Raw genomic sequence first — 27,713 nt, 5'->3', positions numbered from 1 at the left:
CCTGAACCTTTCATCTACCCCATACTTCTTGTCTAACCAAACAATTAAATAAATACATAAACAAGTTAACTCACATGGTGATGAATACTGGGAAGAAATTAAAGGAATGTGATGTAGTAGTACAACAGGTGGTGGGGAGATACCCCAGAAAGTTTTGGAAAAGATCAGAATGGCGAGAGATAAGCCATGTGAAAAGTCTGGGGGGACAATGTTTCAGGCAGATAGAATAACAGTCTTAAAGTTTTAGACTTTAGAAGTTGATGTGTCCAAGCAACGTGAAGAAAATCAGCATGTCTGAAACATAGCAAACAGAAGGAATAAGATAAGAAGTGAGTGAGAGGTGGGCAAGGGGCAAAGGTAAAAACCGGAGGCCAATTTCAAGGCTATTACAGTGGCCCAGGAAAGAGAGGATGGCTGGTGGTTCTTAAAATAACTGTAGAGTTGAAGATGAAGAGGATTGGGGAGATATTCTTGAGGGGAAAACTGATACAACTTACTGACAGGCTGAATATGTGGATAAGGAAACGGAGGATTTGAAGTTTTTTGCTTAGTTTTATGCTTAGGCTGAGGTGGAGCAGCCACTGACAGCACACTCAGAGCAACAGTGGAGAAGGACATCAGATGGGAGTGAACTGGTAGAAAGGGCAAGGGCAGACAGCTCCTTAGAGCAGCAGTTCTCAGAGTATGGTCCACACAATGCCAGGGTCCCTGAGGCCCTTTTAGGAGGTCCAAGAGGTAAAAACTATGGTTATTTAGACTTGGATATCTGGTAGATATTTTCTTGAAAATGAACAAAGCAAGCCTGTATTTGTTGCCAAAGAAAATATAAGCTTTCAAGCAATAATGAGTTTTGGAAAATTTGTACCTACCACCCAGATACAACTTCCCAATACTTAAAATTTTCTGATGAGATTGATGGTGATTTTTAACTACGGTGATGTTTTAAATTTCATATAATGAAATATATTGACATCTGGAAGACCTGCATAATTCAGTGAACCAATATTTTCCGAATGTTACAAAATCATGCATGGGTTAAAGATCTATTTAAAGTACAAGAAAACCAATTAAAAAATTTTTTTTTATTTTTGGCCATGCCACACGGCATGTGGTATCTTAGTTCCCTGACCAGGGATCGAACCCATGCCCTCTGCAGTGGAAGCGTGGAGTCTTAACCATTGGACCGCCAGGGAAGTCCCATAGAAAACCAGTTTTAACTTAACAAGTTCTAAAAGTTCATTAGGATCATTTCAGATTCCACACTGCAATTCAGCTTTAAGAAATTACCACTTGTCCAGTTTTGGTCCAGTCTTCTAAGACTGTCCACAATTATTTTAAAGGGTTATTAATGGTTGCAATGCGAGTGAATGCATGTGACACTTTCTGCAAGAAGCTTTTAAGAAGCAGGTCTGCTTTCTCCGTACTTCCTCCTTCCCCTCCTGCTGGCTGCAGTTAGCCAACAGTGAAGCTAATGAATGAATGGCAGAGCTTGGGTCCTACTACCAATGGGAAGAAAGCTGCCTGCTGACCAGGAACACCTGCCTTGGAACTGTTATGTGAGGAAGAAATAAACTTCCATATGTTAAATCACTAAAAATAGTAAATAAATAAATAAGTAGGCCTATTAAAATCTCTTCCCTTCCCTACTACATATTCAAGTGAAGTCTAATCTTCTTCATATACCTCAACCATAATAAAATATTGTAACAGTTTTTTAACTATTACAACTGAAAATATACAAATTTCTGGTGTGTATAATTCATTTGCAAATCAACACAGAAGTTTTTTTCAATTAACATTGAAGATTAAGAAAAATAAGAAAATCAAATTCACTTGTCAAAGTAAAGGTTACCAAATAAAAAATACTTTAAGTTGCCACAGATTGTTAATTTTACATGTTGGAAAAGTAATCTCACAATGAGCTCTATCCTGAAGAAAAAAAAAAAAAAAACTTAGCCATTACTACTTACTGTCCTTCAATGAGCCATGTGCACTTTGTTTTATATTTATAATTTCCAGGTCCATCTGTTATAAACCCAGAAGATCCAGTTAGTCTGTAATTCAAAAAATAAAAAAATTTAAATGCATCAAAATTTCATATATTAATAATATCTTTCTTAATTCTCAATACAATCCAAGTGGGTACACTGATGCATACTATGACCAGAAGAAAAAGACTGGATAGTTATACACAGATTACACAAATCTGGATGAGACAAATTCATGCCATATACTTAAGAAAAGGGGATACAAATACATTAAAAACAACAGGAATGAACAAAAACATACATCTTTCTAGCTGAGATGGGAAAATCACACTTTGTTTCCATACAAATGGCCACAAGAAGTTAGTTATAAATATCAGTTGGTTTTTAAAAAACAAGGCCACACAGTTACCATTACAAGTAAAATGTGTAAATACAATAAGTAACGCTGTGGCCAGCATAACTATGATGCGCAAGCACATCAATCCACAACACACAACAGACCCACCACAGCTATTTAGTTGCTTCTTCTGAAGTGGCAATCTACCACACTCTGTGAGCAGTGCACATCAGCACCTGACTTCCCACACACATGCCAAGCTTGAAGTTTATCAATATTTTTAGGTCTTGCCAATATGACAGGTACATCTTAGTATCTCATTAATATTTTTACTAGTACTAACCCTAATGTATGAAGATTCTCATGTGTTTGGTCATTTGCATTTTCTCCTTTGCAAATTAAGACTCAATATTCTTTACTCACTTTGCTACCAAGTTATCTTTTTCAAAATAATGTTTAAGAGCGCTATTTATATTAAGAAGCTCCCATTTGTATGGTAAATGTACTATAAACATATTTTCTCAGTTTATGTCTAGTATATATTGTAGAAATATATACTAGAAATGTAGAAATTTTTAATATTTAACAATGCTATTTCTTTCCTCTTTGCTGTTTCCAGATCACTTTTCCTCCCTCTTCCATCAACAATGTCAGCCTTTCTGAAACAAATGCTCTCTTCTGGATCTGCCTCCCTTACTTTCTGAGTTATCTACTGACATCCCAATTACTCCTCTCCACCCACTCCAGATATCAGCATCTAGCTCACTGCCTTCCATTCAGCCACATCCAAGATGTCCCATCCAAAGCCCAGCCTCTCCATTTCTTAACTTCACCATTAACAATTTTTTCCTCTACCCCACTCTAGTTACCCACTCTTTTCAGCCCTGCTGTTAGGAGTGAAAACTCTACCATAAAATCTCCATTTAAAGCGACCTACACTGAACACCATCTCTGCTCTCTCTACTTCATTTAGCCTAATTCCCCCTCTCCAATGAATCTTCAGCCCCGACCTCCAATCCACACAACTATCACTTCTTTATGTTCATCACTCACACATTTCACTTTCTCACTTACCTAGGTATGATTCCAGGGTCCATCACAATTATCATCCCCTGCAAATCTCTTGACTTCTTTGCATTCTCTCTCTCTCTGCTGTACTTGCCTGATATAAATGTCTCTGTGTCTTACTCTCCAACATCCATTCCATTCCCAAAATATTAGTCTAAGCCAATCATGGTTTCCTATGCCCCTTGCCAATTAGAAATGTGTATTAGTTAAGATTAAGTTCTAATGCAACTGACAGAAGAACCTAAATAGTAATGGCTTTAACCAAGATATAAAGCCCTGGGCTTCCCTGGTGGCGCAGTGGTTGAGAGTCCACCTGCCAATGCAGGGGACACGGGTTCGTGCCCCGGTCCGGGAAGATCCCACATGCCGCAGAGCGGCTAGGCCCGTGAGCCATGGCTGCTGGGCATGCGCGTCCGGAGCCTGTGCTCCGCAACGGTAGAGGCCACAACAGTGAGAGGCCTGCGTACTGGAAAAAAAAAAAAAAGATATAAAGTCCAAACATAAGCAACCTGGAGCACATAAAGCATTTCTATGCTCATCAGGGAGCTAATTAATGTTCTGCCATCTTGTTGCTCCGTCATCCTCAACATGTGCTTCCACCTCATAATCCAAGATGGCTGCACAAACTCCAGTTATTATTTCCATATTCTACACAGTAGGAAGGAGTTGAAAGAAAACAAGGTACATACCCCTGCCCTCTAAGTCAAACATGACAATTCAACTTACCCCCTAGCCAAAAATTAGACATACCTAAATGTACAGGGAGGCTGAGAAATATAGCCATTATCCCAGATGACCATATACTCTGTGAAAAATCAGGACTCTTTACTAATGAAGAGAAGACTACTACTTCTGTCACAGCATGTAATCTAATCTTAGATGTGACGGGAAGTCTGATGGAGGGTTTCTAGGAAATATTTCCTCATTCCTAGCTACGACACCTAGATCTCCTCTTCAATAAGACTTGTTGCCAGCTGCAGAAATGAGTGTGGTCAACAGACAGCATCCAGCTGTCAGTTCCATTGGAGCTGCCTTGCCCTAGGTCATGCCCTTCCCAGCACAGCCCACACAGAGTGGGTATAAAGGCTGGGCATTTTTCAGTCTAACATGGGACAACTCTGGCAGGCAATCCTTACTCCAGAACTCTCCTTTGTCAGGCCTGCATTGAAGCTCAACTTCTTCCTTTGCCCAGTTCTGCTTCCTGCCCCTTCCTCTCACAGATGCTATAATTAACTTGTACCCCAAACTCCATTTCAGAAAATGCTTCCAAGAAACCCAGCCTATGGCAGACAGACATCCAAAGAGACCATCCTTCTTCCTCTGGACTTTGCTATGTTTGGATTTTACTTCAGCCATCACGCTATGAGTCTAAACACAAAGCCAACACCAAGGATGACAAATCAAAGGAGTGCCAAGGTCCCTGAAGAGCCACACCAAACAGCCACAGAGACCACCCCAGGTTTACAGGTAAATAAATTTCCCAGTAGTTCAAACAGTTTTGTGGCTTTCTACTATGCTTCTTTTGTTTCTAAGAATTTCTACAGACTTCACATGGACATGTTCAGATATTTGCAAATCTGCATCCCTTTTGGAGAAAATATAGGTCAATTTTGAATATTTACTTCATATCTTTAAACATACACATTTACATAATTTTACAGGTAGTGAATAGATATGATCAGACAGGCTTTTTTGGGTCAACTAAAGGACAATTCTCCCTTGTCCACTGATCTCCCCAAGCACTCCACCCCTTCTTCCCACCAAGATAAACATTTAACAGAATTTCCATCCTGTTCCGCTGATCTATATTTCTGGTTTTGTGCCAATACCATACTGTTTTTTTAATGGTAACATTTATATATATATATTTTTTAGTTTATTATTTATTTTTGACTGTGTTGGGTCTTCGTTGCTGCACGCAGGCTTCTCATTGAGGTGGCTTCTCCTGCTGCGGAGCACAGGCTCCAGGCACATGGGCTTCAATAGTTGTGGCACACGGGCTCAGCAGTTGTGGCTCACGGGCTCTAGAGCACAGGATCAGTAGTTGTGGTGCACGGGCCCAGCTGCTCTGTGGCATGTGGGATCCTCCTGGACCAGGGCTCAAACCCGTGTCCCCTGCATTGGCAGGCAGATTCTTAACCACTGTGATACCAGGGAAGTCCCCATACTGTTTTGATTACTGTAGCTTTGTTGTATAGTCAGAAGTCATGGAGCCTGATTCCTCCATCTCTGTCTTTCTTTCTCAAGATTGCTTTGGCTATTTGGGGTCTTTTGTGTCTCCATACAAATTTTAAGATTTTTTGTTCTACTTCTGTGAAAAATGTCATTGGTAATTTGATAGGGATTGCAATGAATCTGTAGATCACCTTGGGTAGTATAGTCATTTTGACAATATCGATTTTCCCAATCCAAGAACATGGTATATCTTTCTGTCTGTTTGTGTCATCTTTGATTTCTTTCTTCACTGTCCTATAGTTTTTGGAGTACAGGTCTTTTGTCTCCTTAGATAGGTTTATTCCTAGGTATTTTACACTTTTTGATGCAATGGTAAATAGGATTGTTTCTGTAATTTCTCTTTCTGGTCTTTCCTTGTTAGTGTATAGAAATGCAAGAGATTTCTGTGTATTAATTTTGCATCCTGCAACTTTACCAAATTCATTGATGAACTCTAGTAGTTTTCTGGTAGCATCTTTAGGATTTTCTATGTATAGTATCATATCATCTGCCAACAATGAATTTTATTTCTTCTTTTCCAATTTGGATTCCCTTTATTTCTTTTTCTTCTCTGATCACCGTGGCTAGGACTTCCAAAACTATGCTGAATAGAAGTGGCAAGGGTGGACATCTTTGTCTTGTTCCTGATTTTAGAGAAAATGCTTTCACCTTTTCACCATTGAGTATGATGTTAGCTGTAGGTGTGTCATACATGGCCTTTATTATGTTGAGATATGTTCCCTCTATTACAACTTTCTGGAGAGTTTTTATCATAAGTCGGTGTTGAATTTTGTCCAAACCTTTTCCTGCATCTACTGAGATGATCATATGGTTTTTATTCTTCAATTTGTTGATGTAATGTATCACAATGACTGATTTGCGGATATTGAAAAATCCTTGCATCCCTGGGCTATATCCCACTTGATCATGGTGTACAATTGTTTGAATGTACTGTTGGATTTGGTTTGCTTGTATTCTTTTGAGGATTTCTGTGTCTATGTTCAGCAGTGATATTGGCCTGTAATTTTTTGTGTGGTATCTTTGTCTGGTTTTGGTATCAGAGTGATGGTGGTCTCATAGAATGAATTTGGGAGTGTTCCTTCCTCTGTGATTTTTGGCAATAGTCTAAGAAGGATAGGTGTTAACTCTTCTCTAAATGTTTGATAGAATTTGCCTGTGAAGCCATCTGGTCACGGACTTTTGTTTGTTGGAAGTTTTGTTTGCTGGAAGTTTTTAGATCACAGTTTCAATTTCAGTACTTGTGATTGGTCTATTCATGTTTTCTATTTCTTCCATGTTCAGTCTTGGAAGATTATACCTAAGAATTTGTCCATTTCTTCTAGGTTGTCCATTTTATTGGTTGCTTATGATCCTTTGTATTTCTGTGGTGTCATTTGTGTTTGAGACCTCTCCCTCCTTTTCTTGATGAGTCTGGCTAAAGGTTTATCAATTTTGTTTACCTTTTCAAAGAACCAACTTTTAGTTTCATTGATCTTTTCTATTGCTTTCTTCATCTCTATTTCATTTATTTCTGCTCTGATCTTTATGAATTCTTTCCTTTTACTAACTTTGGGTTTTGTTTGTTCTTCTTTCTCTATTTGCTTTAGGTATAAGGTTAGATTATTTAAGATTTTTCTTGTTTCCTGAGGTAAGACTGTATTGCTATAAATTTGCCTCTTAGAACTGCTTTTGCTGCATCCCATAGGTTTTGGATCGCCCTGCTTTCATTTTCATTTGTCCCTAGGTATTTTTTGATTTACTCTGATTTCCTCAGTGATCCATTGGTTTTTTAGTAACACTCTTTAGCCTCCACATGTTTGTGTTTTTTCGGTTTTTTTCTTATGGTTGATTTCCACTCTCATAGTGTGTGGTCAGAAAAGATGTTTACTATGATTTCAATTTTCTTAAATTTACCAAGGTTCACTCTGTGGCCCAGCATGTGATCAATCCAGGTGAATGTTCCATGTGCACTTGAGAAGAATGTGTATTCTGCTGCTTTTGGATGGAATGCTCTATAAATATCAATTAAGTCCATCTGGTCTAATGTGTCATTTAAGGCCTGTGTTTCATTACTGATTTCCTGTCTGGATGATCTGTCCACTGATGAAACTGGGGTGTTAAAGTCCCCCACTATTATTGTGTTACTGTCAATTTCTCCTTTTGTGGATGTTAGTATTTGCCTTATATATTGAGGTGCTCTTATATTGGGTGCATATATATTTACAATTGTTATATCTTCTCCTTGGATCATTATGTAGTGTCCTTTGCCTCTTATAACATTCTTTATTTTAAAGTTTTTGTCTGAAATGAGTATTGCTACTCCAACTTTCATTCCTGTTTGTGTGTAATACACTTTCCATCCCCTCACTTTCAGTCCATAGATCCGAAATGGGTCTCTTGTAGACAGTAAGAGTCTTGTTTTTGTATCCATTCATCCAGTCCATGTCTTTGGATGGAGCATTTAATCCTTTTACATTTAAGGTTATTATCAATATGTATGTTCTTACTGCCATTTTGTTAATTGTTTTGGGTTTGTTTTTGTAGGTCTTTTTTCTTCCCTTCCTCTCTTGTTCTCTTCTCTTTGATTTGATGACTAACTTCAGTGTTGTGTTTAGATTCTTTTTTCTGTTTTGTGTGTGTATCTATTGTAGATGTTTGGTTTGTGGTTACCATGAGGTTTTGATATAGCAGCCTATATAAACAAGATGTTTTAAGTTGCTAGTCTTTTAATTTCAAATGTATTTCCAGTATCCTGCATTTGTTCTCTCCTCTTCTCACAATTGCTGGTTTTGATATCATATTTGTGTGCAGATGATTTCTTACCTTTACATATGTTTGCCTTTACCGGTGGGCTTTTTCCATTTGTAATTTTCTTGTTTCTAGTTGTGGCCTATTCTTTTCCGCCTAGAGAAGTTCCTTTAGCATTTGTTGCAAAGCTGTTGTGGTGGTGCTGAATTCTCTTACCTTTTGGTTGTTTGTGTGACAGCCTTGCTGGGTAGAGTATTCTTGGTTGTAGGTTCTTCTCTTTCATCACTTTAAATATATCGTGCCACTCCCTTCTGGCCTGCAGAGTTTCTGCTGAGAAATCAGCTGATGACCTTATGGGAATTCCCTCGTACATTATTTGTTGCTTTCCCCTTGTTGCTTTTAATATTTTTTGTCTTTAATTTTTGTCAATTTGATTACTATGTGTCTCAGTGTGTTCCTCCTTGGGTTTATCCTGCCTGGGACACTATGTGCTTCCTGGACTTGGGTGACTATTTCCTTTCCCATGTTAGGGACATTTTCAACTATTATCTCTTCAAATATTTTCTCAGGTCCTTTCTCTCTCTCTCTTCTCTTTCTGGGACCCCTAAAATGAGAATGTTGGTGTGTTTAATATTGTCCCAGAGGTCTCTTAGACTGTCCTCATTTCTTTTCATTCTTTTTTCTTTATTCTGTTCCATGGCAGTGATTTCCACCATTCTGTCTTCCAGCTCACTTATCCATTCTTCTGCCTCAGTTATTCTGCTATTGATTCCTTCAAGTGTATTTTTCATTTCAGTTATTGTATTGTTCTTCTGTTTGTATGTTTAGTTCTTCTAGGTTTTTTTAAACATTTCTTGTATCTTCTCCATCTGTGTCTCCATTTTTTTCCCCACGGTCTTGGATCATCTTTACTATCATTACTCCAAATTCTTTTTCAGGTAGATTGCCTACCTCTGCTTCACTTAGTTGTTCTTCTGGGCTTTCCTCTTGTTCCGTCATCTGGATATATTCCTCTGCTGTCTCGTTTTGTGTGACTTTCTGTGATTGTGATTTCCATTCTGCAGATGGCAAAGTTGTAGTTCTTCTTGCTTCTGCTGTCTGCCCCGTGTTGGATGACGCTAAGAGGCTTGTGCAGGCTTCTTGGTGGGAGGGACTGGTAGCTGCCCAATGGGTCTTGGGAGCTGGGTCTTGTTCCTCCGGTGGGCAAGGCCATGCCAGGGGGTGTGTTTATTGGGCAGCTGTTTATTCAGGAAGACTTTAAGCAACCTGTCTGCTGATGGGTGGGGCTGTGTTCCCACCCTGCTGGTTGTTTGGCCTGAGGCATTCCAGTACTGGAGGCTACAGGCTGTTGAGTGGGGCCAGGTCGTAGTGAGAAAATGGTAGTCTCCAAGAGGGCTCACGCCTATGAGTCCTACCCAGAACTGCCCCTGCCAATGTTCTTGTCCTCTCAGCAAGTCACAGCCACTCCCTGCCGCCTCTGCAGGAATCCCTCCAATACTGTCAGGTAAGTCTGGCCCAGTCTCTCATGAGGTCACTGCTTTTTTCCCTGGGTTCTGGTGCACACCAGATCCTGTGTATGCCCTCCAAGTGTGGAGTTTCAGTTTCCCCCACTTCTGTGGAATTCCTGTGATCAAACCCCGCTGGCCTTCAAAGCTAGATTATCTGGGGGCTCCTCCTCCCGTTGCCAGGCTGCCAGGCTGGGGAGCCTGATGTGGGGCTCGGAACTTTCACCCCTGTGGTATAATTATTTTTATAATTATTTTCCAGTTTGTGGGTTGCCCACCTGGCACGTATGGGATTTGATTTTATCGTGATTGCATCCCTCCTACCATCTTGTTCTGGCTTCTTCTTTGTCTTTGGATGTAGGGTATCTTTTTTGATAGACTCCAAAATTTTTTTGTCAGGGGTTGTTCAGCAGTAAGCCATGATTTTGGTTTTTCCATGAGAAGGGGGGAGGTCATGTCCTTCTACTCCACCATAGGTCCTGGAAAGCACATGGCACACCTGGGGGCCACAGTGAGGTCAAGGGTAGAGAGCAAAAGTTTGTTTCTTCTGAACAGGACGTGGTTAGGTTTTGTTTCTCAACCTAGTCTGACAGTTTTACTGACACAGTATAATCTATTCACATTTAGAATAATGACTGCTATACTGATTTGACTCCTTCCAACCAAATTTTTAAATCAACCTTAATGAGGAGTAATTTATATATAATAAAATGCAGCCAACATAAATGTACAATTTGTTAAGTTTTGACAAATTTATACACATATAAAACCCCAAAACAAGATATAAAACAGTTCTGTCACCCCCCAAAGTTCCCTCAGACCTCTTTGCAGGCACTCCTTCTCAACACTGATCTTGTTTCTATCATTGCAGACCTGATTTATAGAACCTGATTTTATAGAACCTGATTTAATGGAATCATGCAGAGACACTTTTGTGCCTTGCTTCTTTCGATCAGCATGTTTCTGAGTACAGTGTGTATCAATAGTTTGTTCCTTCCTATTGCTGTGTGGTATTCTACTGTATGAATATACCACAACACGTCTATCCATTTTCCTGTTGATAGACACTTGGATTATGTAGTTATAGATGCTTATGAACAAAGCTGCTAAGAACACTTGTGCACAAGCCTTTGTGTGGACATTTCTCTTGGATACAAACATAAAAAAGGAATAATTGGATCAAAGTATAGATATACACATAAATTTAAAGAAACTGCCAAATTGTTTCCTAAGTGGTTATACCGTCTTACACTTCCATCATCTAGGTATAAATCTTCTCTGCTCTCAGGTCTCCCAGTATTCCCACAGCCTCAGCAATATACCCCTTCAGCAATATATTGGACTGTGCAACTCCAAGATGAACATGTTTTTCTTAACAGCTCAGATATCAGGACGCATTGTAAAACCAATGGCAGTTCGTAGTTTAAATGTTTTTTCTTTCTTAGAAGTACATAAGGGTGCATTTTACACTCAATAGTATCTTAATAAACTGCAGTTATACATATGGCAAACCCTAAACCTGACTGAATCCAACTCTCTGCTTACTCTGTATATGAAACCAAGCAGCTAAATAAGGCTAGTGACACAACACTGTGCTGACTGGTCTCACTTTACATTTATAAACACATATCTCAAGTAGGTTCCAAGCACTGTGGGACAATCAATCCTTTCATTTCCCTGGCCAATTCTCTTATACCTTATTATCTTTCACCTTTCCAAACCCTCTTCCCTCTCTTCAATTTTAGCTGACGATCAATTGATTACTTCACTTGTTTCACATCTATTTACCACCAGTGGAATGTAAATTTCATGACAGCAAGGACCTTTGTCTGCTTTGTTCATTATTTCTAGTGCCTAGAAGTGTGTCTGGCATCCTAATGACACAAAGTGAATAGCTGTGGAAAGAAGAAATAAATCAGGAGAGACCTATATTTTCTTACCATTACTAAATGCAGGTACTTTGCCTTAACCCTAGTTACAATGGATAGGGTCACACCCTCTACCTGGGTGCAGAATTCTAAAACTCTACTCAATCAAGGGCCTCACCAGAACAAACCTAATTCTAAACCCCATGCTATACTTTTTCTATCTACTGGATAAGCCTAAGACTAGCTGCTGGATTCCCTTCTTAAAAAACAAACTCCCTTCTCATGTTCTCAAGCTATTCCCTACTTTTTTTTTTTTTTTTTTTTTTACTTTTACAACAAAGGTCTTCTTAAGAATTATCTACTGTTGGGAATTCCCTGAGGTCCAGTGGTTAGGACTTCATGCTTTCACTACCAAGGGTGTGGGTTCAATCCCTGGTATGGGAAATAAGATCCTGCAAGCTGCACAGCGCAGCCAAAAAAACCCCCAAACAAACCAAAAAACAAACAAAGAAAAAACCATAAAGAATTATCTACTCTCGCTGACAATACTCTTACCTTGTAATTTCTTAACCCCATTCCAATGGGGTCTAACCCTCACCCCTCCTCTGAAATCCTTCTGTTAAGGGATAGAGGAGTAAATTCTCAGATCCCTTCTTACTTCACTCTCTTACACATCTGAAGTAGCTGATGACTCCCTCTTTATTTTTTTTTTTGCATTTAATCTTTTGTTTTCTTCCAATTTTATTGAGATAATTGACATACAGCACTACCTAAGTTTAAGGTGTATAGTATAATGATTTGACCTACATACTTCATGAAATGATTATCACAATAAATTTAGTGAACATCCATCATCTCATATAGATACAATATTAAAGAAATAGAAAACAAAGTTTTTCCTTGTGATGAGAACACTTAGGATTTAGTCTCTTAACAACTCTCATATATAACATACAGCAGTGTTAATTAAATGTATCATGTACATCCTTAGTACTTCCTTATCTTATAACTAGAATTTTGTACCTTTTGACTACTTTCATTCAATTCCCCCTCCCCCCACCCCCTGCCTCTGGTAACCACAAATCTGATCTCTTTTTCTGTTTGTTTCTGAAGTATAATCGACCTACAACACTATGTTAGTTCCTGTTACACAACATAGTGTTTTAATACTTCTATACATGTCAAAATTATCACAATGATAAGTCCAGGTACAATATGTCATCATACAAAGATATTACATAGTTATTGGCTATAGTCACCACGCTGTACATTTCATACCTGTGATTCATTTGCAACTCTAAGTTTGTGCCTCTTAATCTCCACTTATTTCTCTCCTCCTCCACTCCCCTCCCCTCTAGCAACCACCTGTTTGTCCTCTGTATATACAACTCTATTTGTTTTTGTTTTTTAGATTCCACATGTAAGTGAACTCATACAGTATTTGTCTTTCTCTTATTTCACTTAGCATAATATGCTCTAGGTCCATCCACGTTGTCACAAATGGCAAGATTTCATTCTTTTTCCAGCTGAGTAATATTCCATTGCATTTATACACCACAGCTTTATCCATTCATCTATTGATGGGCACTTAGGTTGCTTCCATATATTGGCTATTGTAAATAATGCTGCAGTGAACATAGGGATATATATATATATCTTTTCTAATTGGTGTTTTCTTTTCTTTGGATAAAATACCCAGAAGAGGAGTTGCTGGATCATATGGTGGCTCTTTTTAATTCTTGAGGAATCTTCATACTGTTTTCCATAGTGGCTGCACCAATTTACATTGCCACCAACAGTGCACAGGGTTCCCTTTTCTCCACAGCCTCACCAATTCTTGTTATTTGTTGTCTTTTTGAAAATAGCCATTCTGAATGGTATGAGGTGGTATCTCATTGTGATTCTGATTTGCATTTACCTGATGATTAGTGATGTTGAGCATCTTTTCATGTGCTGTTGGCCATCTGTATGTTTTCCTTGGAAAAATGTCTGTTCAGATCCTCTGCCCATTTTTTAGTCAGGTTGTTTCTTTGTTTTTTCATATTGAGCTGTATGAGTTCTTTGTATATTTTAGATATTAACCTCATATTGAAAATACCATTTGCAAATACCTTCTCTCACTCAGTAGGTGGCCTTTTTGTTTTGTTGACAGTTTCCTTCACTGTGCAAAAGATATTTAGTTTGATGTAGTCCCATTTGTTTATTTTTGCTTTTGTTTCCCTTGCCTGAGGAGACATATCCAAAAAAACTAAGAGTGATGTCAAAGAGCATACTGCCTATGTTTTCTTGTAGAAGTTTTATGGTTTCATGTCTTATATTTAAGTCTTTAATTCATTTTGAATTTATTTTTGTGCATGGTGTGAGAGTAGTCCAGTTTGATTCTTTTGCATGTAGCTATCCAGTTTTCACAATACCATTTATTCAAGAGGCTGTCTTTTCCCCATTGTATATTCTTGCTTCCTTTATCATAGATAATTGCCCATATAAGTGTGAACTCACTTCTGGGCTCTGTATTCTGTTCCACTGATGTATATGTCTGTTTTTGTTCCAGTACCATACTGTTTTGATTACTGTAGCTTCGTAATATAGTTCGAAATCAGGGCGCCTCTTTCTTAAAACACTTTCTCCACTTGGTTTCCCAAACCCTACACTCTGGACTCACAGGCAGCTTCTTCTCAGTCCCCTTTAGTAAGTCCAACTGCTTATCCCAATATCTAAATGTAGGAATGCCCCAAGGCTCCAACCTCAGTCTGCTTCTCTACCTAAATTCACTGGGTAAGTGATCTCAAACTGTCTCAAAGCCTTAAGTACCAACTGCATATATTTTTTACAACGAAACTATCATCTCTATGATTGGAACACCATTCTCCTGGTTATCCCAGGCAAAAACTATGAACAATACAGGCATATTATCTGTAAAAAAAATTACTATTTTATTTTCTTCTAACATTTTAATTATATTTTGTTATCTTCTTGTCTTATTACAACTGGTTAAGATCTCCATTATTACACTGAAAAGAACTGGTAATGGTAAGTATCCCTGTCTTGTTCCCAATCTCAGGTGAAAGCTTTCAATATTTCACCCTACAGTGTGATATTTACCCTAAATTCTTTGTATGACGTCTTCACCAGATTAAGGAAGTAATTTTCTATTTTTTCTTTTTTTTTTAAAATTTATTTGGCTACACCAGGTCTTAGTTGCAGCACGTGGGATCTTCGTTGCCACATGCTGGATCTTCGTTGCAGCATGTGGCATCTTTAGTTGTGGCATGTGGTATCTTTTAGTTACGGCATGTGGGATTTTTAGTTGCAGCATTGGGATCTTTTAGTTGTGGCATGCGGGCTCTTAGTTGCAGCACGCAGGATCTAGTTCCCTGACCAGGGATCTCCCTGACCAGGGATCAAACCCGGGCCCCCTGCATTGGGAGTGCAGAGTCTTAACCACCAGACTACCAGGGAAGTCCCTATTCTTTAAACTAAAGATTTTCTTTTTTACCACTAATGAGTACTGAACTCTATTTTCTTTTTAAAAAACTGTCCATCTAATGAAACGATCATTTGGTTTTTCTCCTTTATTCTGTTAAATCGACCTTGAATTTCTCAAATCTAAGAAACCCAAAGTTGGGTTCAATTTGGTCATGATTCTTTTTATATTTTGCTGGATACAGTTTGCAAATATTTTTTTAAATTTTTTTTAATATGTTTGTAAGTTAGACTGACCTGCTGCTTTCCTTCTTTGTCAGGTTTTGGTAACAAACATATGCTAGCTGCATAAAAACAATGGATTTCACCTCTCTTCCTATGTTCTAGAAGAGTCTGTGTAAGATCGGTCCTATAAAAGTTTGCAAGAATTCACTATTGAAGTCATCTGGGCCTGGAGTTGTCTTTTTAGTAAATTAGTTTTACTAGAGTTTACCACTCCATTTAAATTTTTCAAATTTATTGGAATAAACTTGTTAATAATATCCTCGTATGATTTTTCCAATGTCTGTAGGATCTATAGTGATGGCCCCTTTATCATCACTGATATCAGTAATTTCTGTTTCTTTTTCTCTTTATCAATCTCTCTAGCAGTTTATCAATTTTACTAGTCTTTTAATGCTTACCTTTGTTAAGCCTCTGTATTGCATAGGTTTTATATTAATTTTTCTCTTATCTATATTATTTCATTCCCATGGCTTTATATTTTGTAGTGCTTTTTCTATTTTCTTGAGTTGGTAACTTAGATCACTGATTCAATCTTTCTTCTTTTTTAATGTATGCATTTAAAGCTGTAACTTTCATTCTCAGCATGGTACTAGTGGTATCCCAAAGCTTTGAGATAAAATATTTTCATTACCATCCAGTTTGAAATATTTTCAAATTACTGGGGTGGTTTCTTCTTCGATTCATGAACATTAGAAGAGTACAGTAACTGTATAGTGCAGTATTCTCTATATGTCAATTAGGCCAAGTGTTTTCAAATCTTTCTTCTGTTAGTTACTGAGAGAGGAGTATTAAAGTATTTTTAATATCAATGGATGTAAAAAAGCAGGAAGAAAATCTGACGAGGAGCAGGATATGTGCATGGTCTTAAAGCGTCTCCTCACATATTGCTTAACGGTTGCAAGGAGGAATTAGTGGAAAAATAAGACAGTATCTCAAACAGGAAAATAAAATATAAAAAATAAGGGACAGATAGGCATTGTATGCCTCCACATGTGATACCGTGAGAAGGATACCTCCCCACCTAAGCAGCATCCCAGCCAAGGATGCATAACTTGAATCTAACCATGAGGAAACATGAAACAAAAGCAAAATTTTAAAAAGTGAATAAAACCGGGGGGCTATATTTATGAAAAAATGCCAATATCATTAAAAACAACAAAGAACAACAAAGAAAGGCAGTAGAAATGTTTTAGATCAGGAGCTGGCAAACTATAGTCCTTGGGCAAAATCCAGCCTGCCATTTGTTCATGAAAATCTTATTGGAACACAGCCACAATCTTTTGCACACTTACTGGCAATGGCTGCTCAGTGCTACAATAGCAGAAGTGAGCAGTTGTGATCGAGACAAAGCCAAAAATACTTACTATTTGGTCCTTTACAGAAAAGGTGTGCTGACCCTTGTTCCAGATTAAGGCAGGCTCAAGAGACATGACAATCAGATGCAATACCTAACCCTAGACTGGATCTTGTACTGGAGGCAGGGAAATGACAGAAAGGTCATTATTCGGTCAGTTGACAATGGGGAGTACAAACAGTAGATAAAAGCATTATATCAATGTCAGACTTACTGATGGTGAAAACTATACCTTAAGACTTAAATCTTACGTCTCTTAATCACTATTCTTAGAAAATACATGCTAAAGTATTTTAAAGGGTCAAGAGCCATGATACATACATACACATACACACACATACACACACACACACACACACACACACACACACACACACACACACACAGCTTATTCTCAAGTGCTTCAAGGAAATAAACTGTGTATGTGAGTGTGTTTGTGTGTGTGAGACAGAGACACACATACAGAGAGAGGGAATGATCAGGTATTTTTCACCCCTTTGTCTCTCTGTATTTCTGTCCAGTTATTTTATTCCTATATATTTTGCAACCCACTGATTTTCTCTTCATCTGTGTCTAAGGTTCCTAAAATCAGTAAATGTATTTTCAGTTTCCACTAATTTCTTTTCTATACTTTCTAATTCTCTGATGAAATTGCTCATCTTGTCACTTAAATTCTTAAAAATAGTTATTATTTATCTCAAAGCCTGTTTCTAATCATTACGACTGCTGGCTTCCTGGTGTGTGTGTGCCTCCACTAATGTCCTTTTCCTGTTCCAAGAGCCAATCCAGAACCCTACACTGCATTTAGTTATTATGTCTTCTTAGTCTCCCTGACCCTCTTTTTTTTAAATAATTTAAATTTTAGTTGAAATAATAGATTCACATGCAGTTAGAAAAAATACAGTGATTCCTTGTACACTTTAACCCATTTCCTCAAATAGTAACACTTTTCCAAAACTACAGTATAATGTCACAACCATAATACTGACATTGATAAATCAATCTTATTCAGATTTCCACAATTTTACTTATGTGTGTACATGTATGTGTGTTTGTGTAAGTTCTGTACAATTTTGTCACCTGTGTAGACTCATGTATCCACCACCACAGTCAAGATATGCACAGTTCCAAAAATACATGGATTCCTCATATTGCCCTTTAATAACCACACACACCTGCCTCCCACATCTTCCTCACACACTCACTATCCTTAATCCCTGCCAATGTTTAATCTGTTGTTTTTATCTTTATGTAATGTCTCTCTTTGTCTCTGGCAATTTTCTATACTCTAAAATCTAATCTATAAAATATTAATAAAGCCATTCCTGCTCTTTTTAAAAGTAATGTTTATATGGTATAATTTTTCCATTCTTTTACTTTCTACCTACTACATTGTTGAATTTGAAGTGACTTTCCCAGAAGCAGTATATAACTTGGTCACGTTTTTTCATCACTACTGATATGTTAAGGCTTAAGTCTCCACTCTATCTGTTGTTTTATATTTGTTTTCTCTGGATCTCATTCTTCTGTTTCTCTCTTTTGCCTTCCTGTGGGTCATCTGAACATTTTTAAAGATTTTACCTTGACTTATGTATACTGTTTTTATCTTTTTGTATAGTTTTCTCAGTGGTTACTCTAGGTATTAGAATATACATATGTGATTTATAATAATCTTTTTTAAAAATAAATTTATTTTATTTATTTTTGCCTGTATTGGGTCTTCATTGCTGCACACAGGCTTTCTATAGTTGCGGCGAGCGGGGGCTACTCTTCGTTGCAGTGCACAGGCTTCTCATCGCAGTCGTTTCTCACGTTGTGGAGCACAGGCTCTAGACAGGTGGGCTTCAGTAGTTGTAGCATGCAGGCTCAGTAGTTGTGGCTCGTGGGCTTTAGAGCACAGGCTCAGTAGTTGTGGCGCATGGGCTTAGCTGCTCTGCGGCATGTGGGATCTTCCCAGACCAGGGCTCAAACCCATGTCCCCTGCACTGGCAGGCAGATTCTTAACCACTGCACCACGAGGGAAGCCCAAAAATCTTCTAGTAATAACGTTTTACCACTTTGAGTGGAGTATGGAAACCTCACTTCCATTTAGGTCCTTTATCTTTACTACCATCATATTTAGTATCAAAGGGTTTTATGTTTTTGATTCAATCATCAATGACTGCTAAAATTCAGGAGGAAAAGGAGAGTCTATTATTGTATGCGTCGATATTTCTACTCTCTCCATCATCTCTTTCCTGACGCTCCACGATTCGTTCCTTTATTGTTTCTTTAGGTCTGCTAGCAACAACTTCTTTTAGTTTTTCATCACCTGAGAATGTTTTATTTCCCTTTATTTCCTGAGTGACAACTGTGCTAGATACAGAATTCAAAATTGACAGTTCTTTTATTTCAGCACTTGAAATATTGTGCCACTTCCAATGGCGCCCATGGTTTCAAATGAGAAATCTATTGTTATTTGAATTGATATTCCCCATAGGTACTGCATCATTTCTACCTGGCTACTTTCAAGACTTTTTTTTTTGTCTTTAGGTTTCTGGTCCTCTACTCTATTCCACTTATCTGTCTATTCCTTCACCAATACCACAATGTCTTGTGGTACCATTGTAGCTTTATAGTAAGCCTTGCTGTCAGGTAGTGTCAGCCCTCAAACTTTGCCCTCCTCCTTCAATCTTATGTTGGCTATTCTGGGTCTCTTGTCTCTCCATATAAACTTTAGCATCAGTTTGTCAATATCCACAAAATAATTTGCTAAGATTCTGAATAGGATTACATTGAATTTATAGATCAAGTTGGGAAGAACTGATCTTAGATCAAAAGACAACACTGAGTCTTTTGATCCATGAACAAGCAACATCTCTCCATTTATTTAGTTCTTTGTTGATTTTGTTCATCAGAGTTTTGTTGATTTCTTCATATAGATCTTATACATATTTTGTTAGACTTATCCCCAGTATTTCACTTTTGGGAGTGCTGATGTAAATGGCATTGTTACTAAGTTCAAATTCTACTTCTTCATTGCTGATACACAGGAAAGCAGTTTACTTCTGTATATTAATCTTGTGTCCTGTGCCTTTAGATTTCAAGAGTTTAATTCAAGATGCATTTGGTGTAGATTTCCTTGGGTTTATCCTATATGGGATTTGCACAGTTTCTTGGGTCTGTAGATTTGTTTCTTTTGCCAAATTTGGTAAAATTTCAGCCATATTTCTTTCAAATACTCTTTCAGTCCCATTCTCTCTTTTCCTTCTGGGACTTCAATAACACGAATGCTGTATCTTTTGTCCTTCATAGATCATTTTCTCTAGTCTGTTTTCTGTTTAGATTGGGTGAATTCTATGGTTTTGTTCTCAGGTTTACTGATGCTACCGTCTATTATTCATGGTCACTCTACTATTGAGCCCATCCAGCCACTTTTTCATTGTTGTTGCTGCTACTGTGCTTTTCAATTCTAAAATTTCCATTTGGTTCTAATATCATTTTAAATTTGGTTCTAATTAATTTTATTTGGTTTGTTGCTAAGATTTTGTTTTTTTGTTTCAAGATATTTTAAATTGATTTTGAAGCATTTTTATAACAGCTAGTTTAAAATTCTGAGAAAATTCCAACATCTGATTCACCATGTGTTGGTGTCTGTTGCCTTTTCTAATTCAAGTTGCAGTTTCCTTTGTTATTGGTATGATGAGTGATTTTCTATTGTATCTTGAATATTTTGTCTATTATGTTAGAACATCACTAACATAGGGTCTTATTAAATCTTTTATTTTAGCAGGTTGTCACCCTGTTTAGTTTTAGCATGTGGATCTTGGCCTACTTTTCTGGGCTATTGTTCAAATGGCAGGTTAATTTTCAGAGCCTTTGTGGTCTTATTTGGCTTGCTTTGTTTATCTGGTACCACTGGGCTCCCGCTGGTCCCTGCTAGTGCTGCCTGAGTGGGTAAAAGGAGTGTTGCCAAGTGCCTCTTGGTGGGGAAAGTCTGTAATGGCCCTAGGTTTCCCCTCAGTTTCCAAGTGTCTCTGAGTAGTAAAGGCAAGTCATGAGTCCACAGAGACAAAAAGGCTTCCCAGAATGTGCCCTTTGCTACAGCTGGACCCCTCTTGCCAGTTCCACCCATCTGCCCCTGTGTCTCTTGGGCAGGGGAGAAGCAGCTCAAGCCCACACAGCCAAAGAGACTTAGGACTAGGCCAGTTGTAGCTGTGTCCTTTTTGCCAGTAGTGCCCACCTTGGGGTCTTTGGGTTGGGGAGGAGAGTCTCAAGCCCTCAAGGAGAAAGATGCTTCTCAGACTAGAATGCTTACTGTAGCAGAGTCTCTCTTGTCAGTTCTGCCTACCTGCCTTGATATCTCTCAGCAGAAAAGGGAAGTCTCAAGACAGGTGGGAAGGAGTATGCTTCTCCTCAGCACTCATATTCAGTGGGGGCTCATAGTTGATCCCCCTTGCCAATGGTATCGAATTTGCATGATGTTTTCAGAGGGACTCCCATTTGATTCAGGGGAGGCATGAACCTACCTGGACTGTGTTCTGTTGTTAGGTCAGGCTGGGGAGGCCAGGAAACACCAGAACTAAGTGGCCTTCTTTTGTGGGGGGAATGCAAAATGCTATGGCTATGCTGTTCTTTCAGTCCTATGGTCCCGAACCAGATCACCTTCCTAGAACCATTCACAGTTCTCCTTTGGTTGTCTTCTGCACAAATTCCAGGACTTATAGTTGGATTTAGCTGGGAAAAATGGGTATATACCATCTCATCTGTACTGGAAGTCTCCCTATGGGTCTTTTCAATTATCTATTTTCTCTCTTGATTTTCAGTCAGTTCTTTCACTTTTATACATCTTTTTTTAAATTGAATGCCAGACTAAGTTTTATAAATATTTACCACATTATAAATATATACTATATATAGTTACATATAAATACATCATATATTATCACTAAGTATATAAAAACTATACAGATAACCTGAATCAATGATTGATGACAGTGTCTTCCTCCAGAGAAGATTTATATCTGCTTCTAGCAAGCAACAAAGCTAGGAACAGATCTTAATCCAATCAAGGATTGAGGTGATTTGAAAGCTTGGCTTCAGCTTTTTTTGAGAGCTGATCTATTTTGAGTTCACCCTTAAGCATAAAGTGTAGTCTATCCTTAAGGGTTCTCAGCTAAAAGCTTGGGGTGTTTTCCAGTGCCTGTCATTCTTTGCAAGCTCTAAACTCCAATTCTGTCCCCCAATTCTGCATGACTACCAAAATCTCTGCTTAGAATCTCAGCCTCTCTGCCACCACTTTCTGCTCAACCTCTTAGCTATGTTTCAAATCAGCCAATCACTCCATGGGGAAACCTATACCAAAAGTTGGCCTCACCCCTCTGTGCTCTCCTTTTCTCCAAAATTTTGGCCTCTCAAGTCCTTGTTGTCTGCCTTGCTCACTCTCCAAAGCCTCCAAACAAACTTTAAAAAAAATATTTTTCCAGCTTTTCTAGTTGTTCTCAGTTGGAGTGCTGCCTTAGAAAAAGCTATTCTGCCATTGATAGAAACAGAAATCTCCCCAATAGCTTGTGATGTGATACGATAATACGTTCCAGGCTCATACTATAGATTTTCTGACTCCAACCTGAAATAAGACATTTTTCCAATGTACCCCAGGTTCCTTCTAGTGAGAACTATTTTTTAAGAGAACAAAGTCTGACACTAGAAGTGCTTAATGCTACCTAGCTTAATTTCTGAGATTTTTCAGTAGAGAGAATTAGGAAATACATTTTTAAAAGGGAAAAAATACATCATGAGCTCATACTGACATTTCCAACTCAAATTTAGGATCCTAGAATTCTTACCCAACTCTCTGATTATATCTCTTTTCCATTCAAAAATCTAGGGTCTCAATCCAATATAAGTATTCACTTGTTTACTTTATGATACACACCTCCAGAATAACAATACCAATATTACTACCAGTTATACGATTACTAGAAACCGTTTATGATATCTTTGCAGTTCCTTATCCTTGGGAGTATATACCACTAGAAACATCCAAATTACTATACTTCAAGGTGACCTGAAATAGTCTCTATGTGCTTCAGCCTCAAACTTGATATACATTTAGGTTCACGTTTCATTTTGCATTTAGGAATTACCTTTTTTCTCTAATTTTATTTCATTTTTGTTTTATAATATGGTAAAGCATTTGCATGATTCTAAAACCTAATCCACAAAGTACATTCAGAAGTCTAGGTTCTATACCTGTTTCTGCCACCCCATTCCCTCCCTTTCCTTAGAGTAATCATTTTTCTTAGTTTTTGGTTTATCATTCCTTTGTTTGGTCTATGTATATACACAACAATGTAGGTGTATATATTTGTATAGCCCCCTTATTTGAAAACTAGTAGCATACAATGCCATTGTTTTGCTCCTTGCTTTTTCCATTTAACAATATAGTCTTGAGATGACCACATAACTGATATGTAGATTATCCTCATTCCTTTTTATAGCTACTCCATTTATAGTACTCCATTGTGTGGACATACCATATTTTTTTTAACTAGTCCTCTTAGTAATCTGAGCTCAGACTAACCTGCTATTGAATTTTGTTTCATAATTCAAGTTCACATAAAAATGCAAGTAGTCTCACTGAGGAGGACAGATCAACTAATCTGCTGGTATTCTGGCCTCTGCTGTCACAGTATTAAGCAAAGAAGTTAACTATATAACCAAGAAAAAAATACACTGACAAATTTAGCCCCTGCCCAAATCCATGATATAGGGTTCTCAACTGGAGTATACAACAAAATCACCCATAGAGGCTTAAAAAACAAACGATAAATGATAGGGCCACAACACTAACCACTCTCAGATGGGACCCAGCATTGCATTAGTGTCTTTAAAAGCTCCACAAATGATTCTAATACATACTCTGAATTAAGAACAAATCTTCCACATACAATCTTGGAATCTAGGTGTTGAAGTAAGTGGCTGAATTTTTGACACCAATACTAAAAATATTTCTACATTCTAAACTTTCATTTTTAGTTAGAAATTTTTGATCTAATAATTCTTTAAAATCAACATACAATGAGAAAAGTTCATCATGAAAATTTATAGTAATAGCCCTAAAATGTAACAGATTAAGCACATGTCCTAATTACTTAAAAATAATAAATCTATAACTATCATGAGTGCTATATGCTTTAATGTTTAGAATATCCTACTATAACCATCCATAATGATAATCAAAACTACCACAAGGTAATACGGATCCCTCACATTTGTAAAAAATAATAAATCATCTACCTTGAAAGACTCCATAAAAGGGACAATTCCTTTGCTCAAATCCTGGGCTCTGTCCTTGGAGTTGTCCTGAATCCAGTTCTCTATGATCCCCCTAGATGCAATCCCATATGCATTCACAGCTTCCTCTAGCGTCTATATGATAACAACTGCCCAAACTATATTTCTAGCACAAAGCCAGACCCCTTTCAGACTAATATTTCCTGTATTAAAAATTTAAGTAATTAAAAAAAAATTAAGTAATTAAATCCACTTCTTTTTACCTCTTGGTTTTTCTTTTTTCCCCCCACAATTTTGTCATCATCCACCCTACCTTTCAAAACTTATCAACTCTTCCTTTACCTCACCCCATTCACTCAGCCTACAAAACCACTCCAATTTTTGTCCCTCTTCTCTCCCCATTTTGTCCCTCTTCTATCCCTAGGCCAATGATGCCCTAGGTTAAATTCTCATCCAAGCTTATTCCTACAGTAGCTCAGCCCAACTCCCTGAACTGGCCAGTCTTCTATACAGACGGTCTTAAATTCTGTCCCCAAACATATCTGCATTTAAGGGTAAAGACAAAATAAAGACAATAGACAAAATGTGATACCCTTGCCAAAAGAAAACCTCATGAACATAGATATAAAAACCCAAAACAAAATATTACCAAATCAAATCCAGAAAATCTACATTAAAAAATATATCATGGCCAAATTGAGTTCATTTCAGGGATATTAAGGATGGTCAAACAATTAGAAAGTCTATCAGTGTAACTTAACACATTAACAGATTAAAGGACAAAAGCTATATGATCACTGGTCACCTACTATGTGCCAGGCACTATTCTAGAAGATTTCTTTGAAGTCAGAAACAAGACTGTTCAACAATGTCCTATAGACCTTAAACAATTCAATAATTAGACAAGAAAAAGAAGCACAGAGTATACAGATCAGAAATAAACTATTACAGGCTTCCCTGGTGGTGCAGTGGTTGAGAATCCGCCTGCCAATGCAGGGGACACGGGTTTGAGCCCTGGTCCGTGAGGATCCTACATGCTGCAGAGCAACTAAGCCCATGCGCCACAACTACTGAGCCTGCGCTCTAGAGCCCGTGAGCCACAACTACTGACCCTGCGTGCTACAACTACTGAAGCCCACACACCTAGAGCCCATGCTCCGCAACATGAGAAGCCACTGCGATGAGAAGCCCGTGCACCGCAATGAAGAGTGGTCCCCGCTCGCCGCAACTAGAGAAAGCCCGCGTGCGGCATTGATGACCCAGTGCAGCCAAAAATAAATAAATTTATTTTAAAAAAAGAAAGAAACTATTACAACTTATTGGCAGCATGATTATCAACATAGAAAACTTAGTAGAATTCACAAGCTCTAAGTACTACAAGAATTTCAGAAGGTTTCCTAGATATAAGTTCAATATAAAGGAAAATCAATTCTGCTTTTGCATTTCTACCATCACAACGATGGTAAGAATCGGACAGTTTCTGGTTCAAGGAGGATTAGAGAGTTTCGACACCCCATCCCTACCAGATAAGCCCAGCTAAGCTCCTGCCTAGACCCATACAGGTAAACTCACCAGAGATCAGCCAAGTCACCCAGATAACCATAGAGACTTATGAGCTAAATATTGCTTACTGTTATAATGATAATACTGATAAAAATAAAAATAAAAATTTCATTCCTATGTACTACAGTAATCAATTAGGTTTAGCAACAGCAACAAAATTATACATCTAGGGGTAAATCCAATAAAAGTATGTGAGACCATTTGGAAAAAAGTTATAAGAATTTACTTAAAGACATAAAAGGTATCTAAATAAGTGGAAATATAAAGCATGTTCTAGATGATAAGACTCTATTGATAAACATGACGAACTTCTCCAGGCTAATCTCAATATCAGGTGAAATTCCAATCAAAAATCTCAACAAGGATTTTTGTTGAAATAAAAGGAACAAAGGGCTAAAAACAACCAGGAGAAATTTGAAGTTTTATGTAACTAAGGTGTATTTCAAATCTGTAGGGAGGAAAGTATACTATTATATAAATGGGACTGGGACAACTGCTTACCAAATAAAAATAACTAAATTAGGTCATAACAAACTATACATAAAAATAAATTACAGGTAGAAGAAAGATCAAAAAGTGAAAAAGCAGGGCTTCCCTGGTGGTGCAAGGGCTGAGAGTCCGCCTGCTGATACAGGGGACACAGGTTCGTGCACCGGTCCGGGAAGATCCCACATGCCGCGGAGCGGCTGGGCCCGTGAGCCATGGCCGCTGAGCCTGCGCGTCCGGAGCCTGTGCTCCGCAACGGGAGAGGCCACAACAGTGAGAGGCCCGCGTACCGCAAAAAAAAAAAAAAAAAAGAAAAAAAAAAGTGAAAAAGCAAATATTTTTTAACGTTGAGGAAGAAATACAGGAGAATATCTTGACAAGGTCAGTAAAGGAAAGGAATTTTTTAATATAACAAAAAGAGCACAAACCATAAAGGAAAAAAAGTGATAAAATTGACTACATTAAAATTTAAATTTCTGTTAAAAACACACCATAAAGAAAGTTAAAGACAAGCCATAATTGCTGGTGGTAATGTAAGTTGGCTAAATCTCTATGGAAAGCTTTTTGGAAAGCTTTTTGGCAATACCTAACAAAATCTAAAATGCACATATCCCTCTGATAAAGCAATTTTACTTCTGAGAACTAAACCTAAAAATACACCCAGAAATGTGTGAAATGACATGGATACAAGGTCATTCAACACCTTTATATAAATTAAGACACAACCAGGCAATGGAATACCAAAGAATTTTTTTTTCAAATGTACTGGTATGAATCTCTAAGATATGCTGCTCAGTGAGGATGGAGAGGGAAAAGCAAAGTACAGATCATTGGGGAAATGTGCCATTCTTATGTAAAAAGGAGGAGGAAGAACATACAAAATATGCAATTGTTTATATATGCTGCTAACATATCTGGAAAGCTACACAACTGATGACAGACTATTCCCAGAGAGGGAAAGGAAAACTTTCTATCATATATCCCTTTGTAGCTTTTGAATGCATTACCAATTTAAGAAAAGACCATATTTCATCTGTTCAAAGACATGCTTTTCTTTTCTCATTTAATATCTCTGAAATCAAGGTGCTTCTTAGAACTGATACCAATATCTTAATAATACTAGAAACATTTTTCTTTCTTAGTAGTACATAAAATAATGGTGTATCTTATAATTGATGGCATCTTAGATTCAACAAAATTAAGTAAAAATTTCTTAATAAATGTTTTAAAAATATAATTTTGGATTTACAGAAAAGTTGCAGAGATGATACAGTGAATTCCCAGACACCTCTTATCCAGTTTCACCTAATGATAACATATTAAATTACTATGATACATTTGCCAGACTAAGAAACCAATATTGGTACTTTTCTATTCCCTAAACGCCAGACTTTATTCGAAGTTCTCCAGTTTTTACACTAATATACTATTTTCTGTTCCAGGATACCACATTACATTTATTCATCATGTCTCCTTTGTCTCCCCCCTGGTCTATGACAGTTTCTTAGTGTTTCCTTGTTTTTCACGACCTTGACAGTTTTGAGATAGTGTACTATCAAGCATTTTGTGGAATGTCCCTCAATTTGTCTGATGTTTTTC

At 37.7% G+C, this 27,713-nt stretch overlaps 1 protein-coding gene across 5 annotated transcripts in view; it reads right to left on the bottom strand.

Annotated features, from left to right (window-relative positions):
- The window catches only part of ATRN (attractin), a 173,483-nt gene that overhangs the window by 125,161 nt on the left and 20,609 nt on the right, over positions 1–27,713 (bottom strand). For all 5 annotated transcript variants that reach the window (XM_069541375.1, XM_060031150.2, XM_060031151.1 and 2 more), the window contains exon 2: positions 1,971–2,054. In XM_069541375.1, the coding sequence (XP_069397476.1) occupies positions 1,971–2,054 (84 nt within the window). The remainder of the gene's footprint in view (positions 1–1,970; positions 2,055–27,713) is intronic.

Source organism: Delphinus delphis, chromosome 15 (assembly GCF_949987515.2).
Source record: "Delphinus delphis chromosome 15, mDelDel1.2, whole genome shotgun sequence".
NCBI lineage: Eukaryota > Metazoa > Chordata > Mammalia > Artiodactyla > Delphinidae > Delphinus > Delphinus delphis.
Note: the sequence above shows the minus strand (reverse complement) of the source record. Positions and strands in the feature narration are given on the sequence as shown.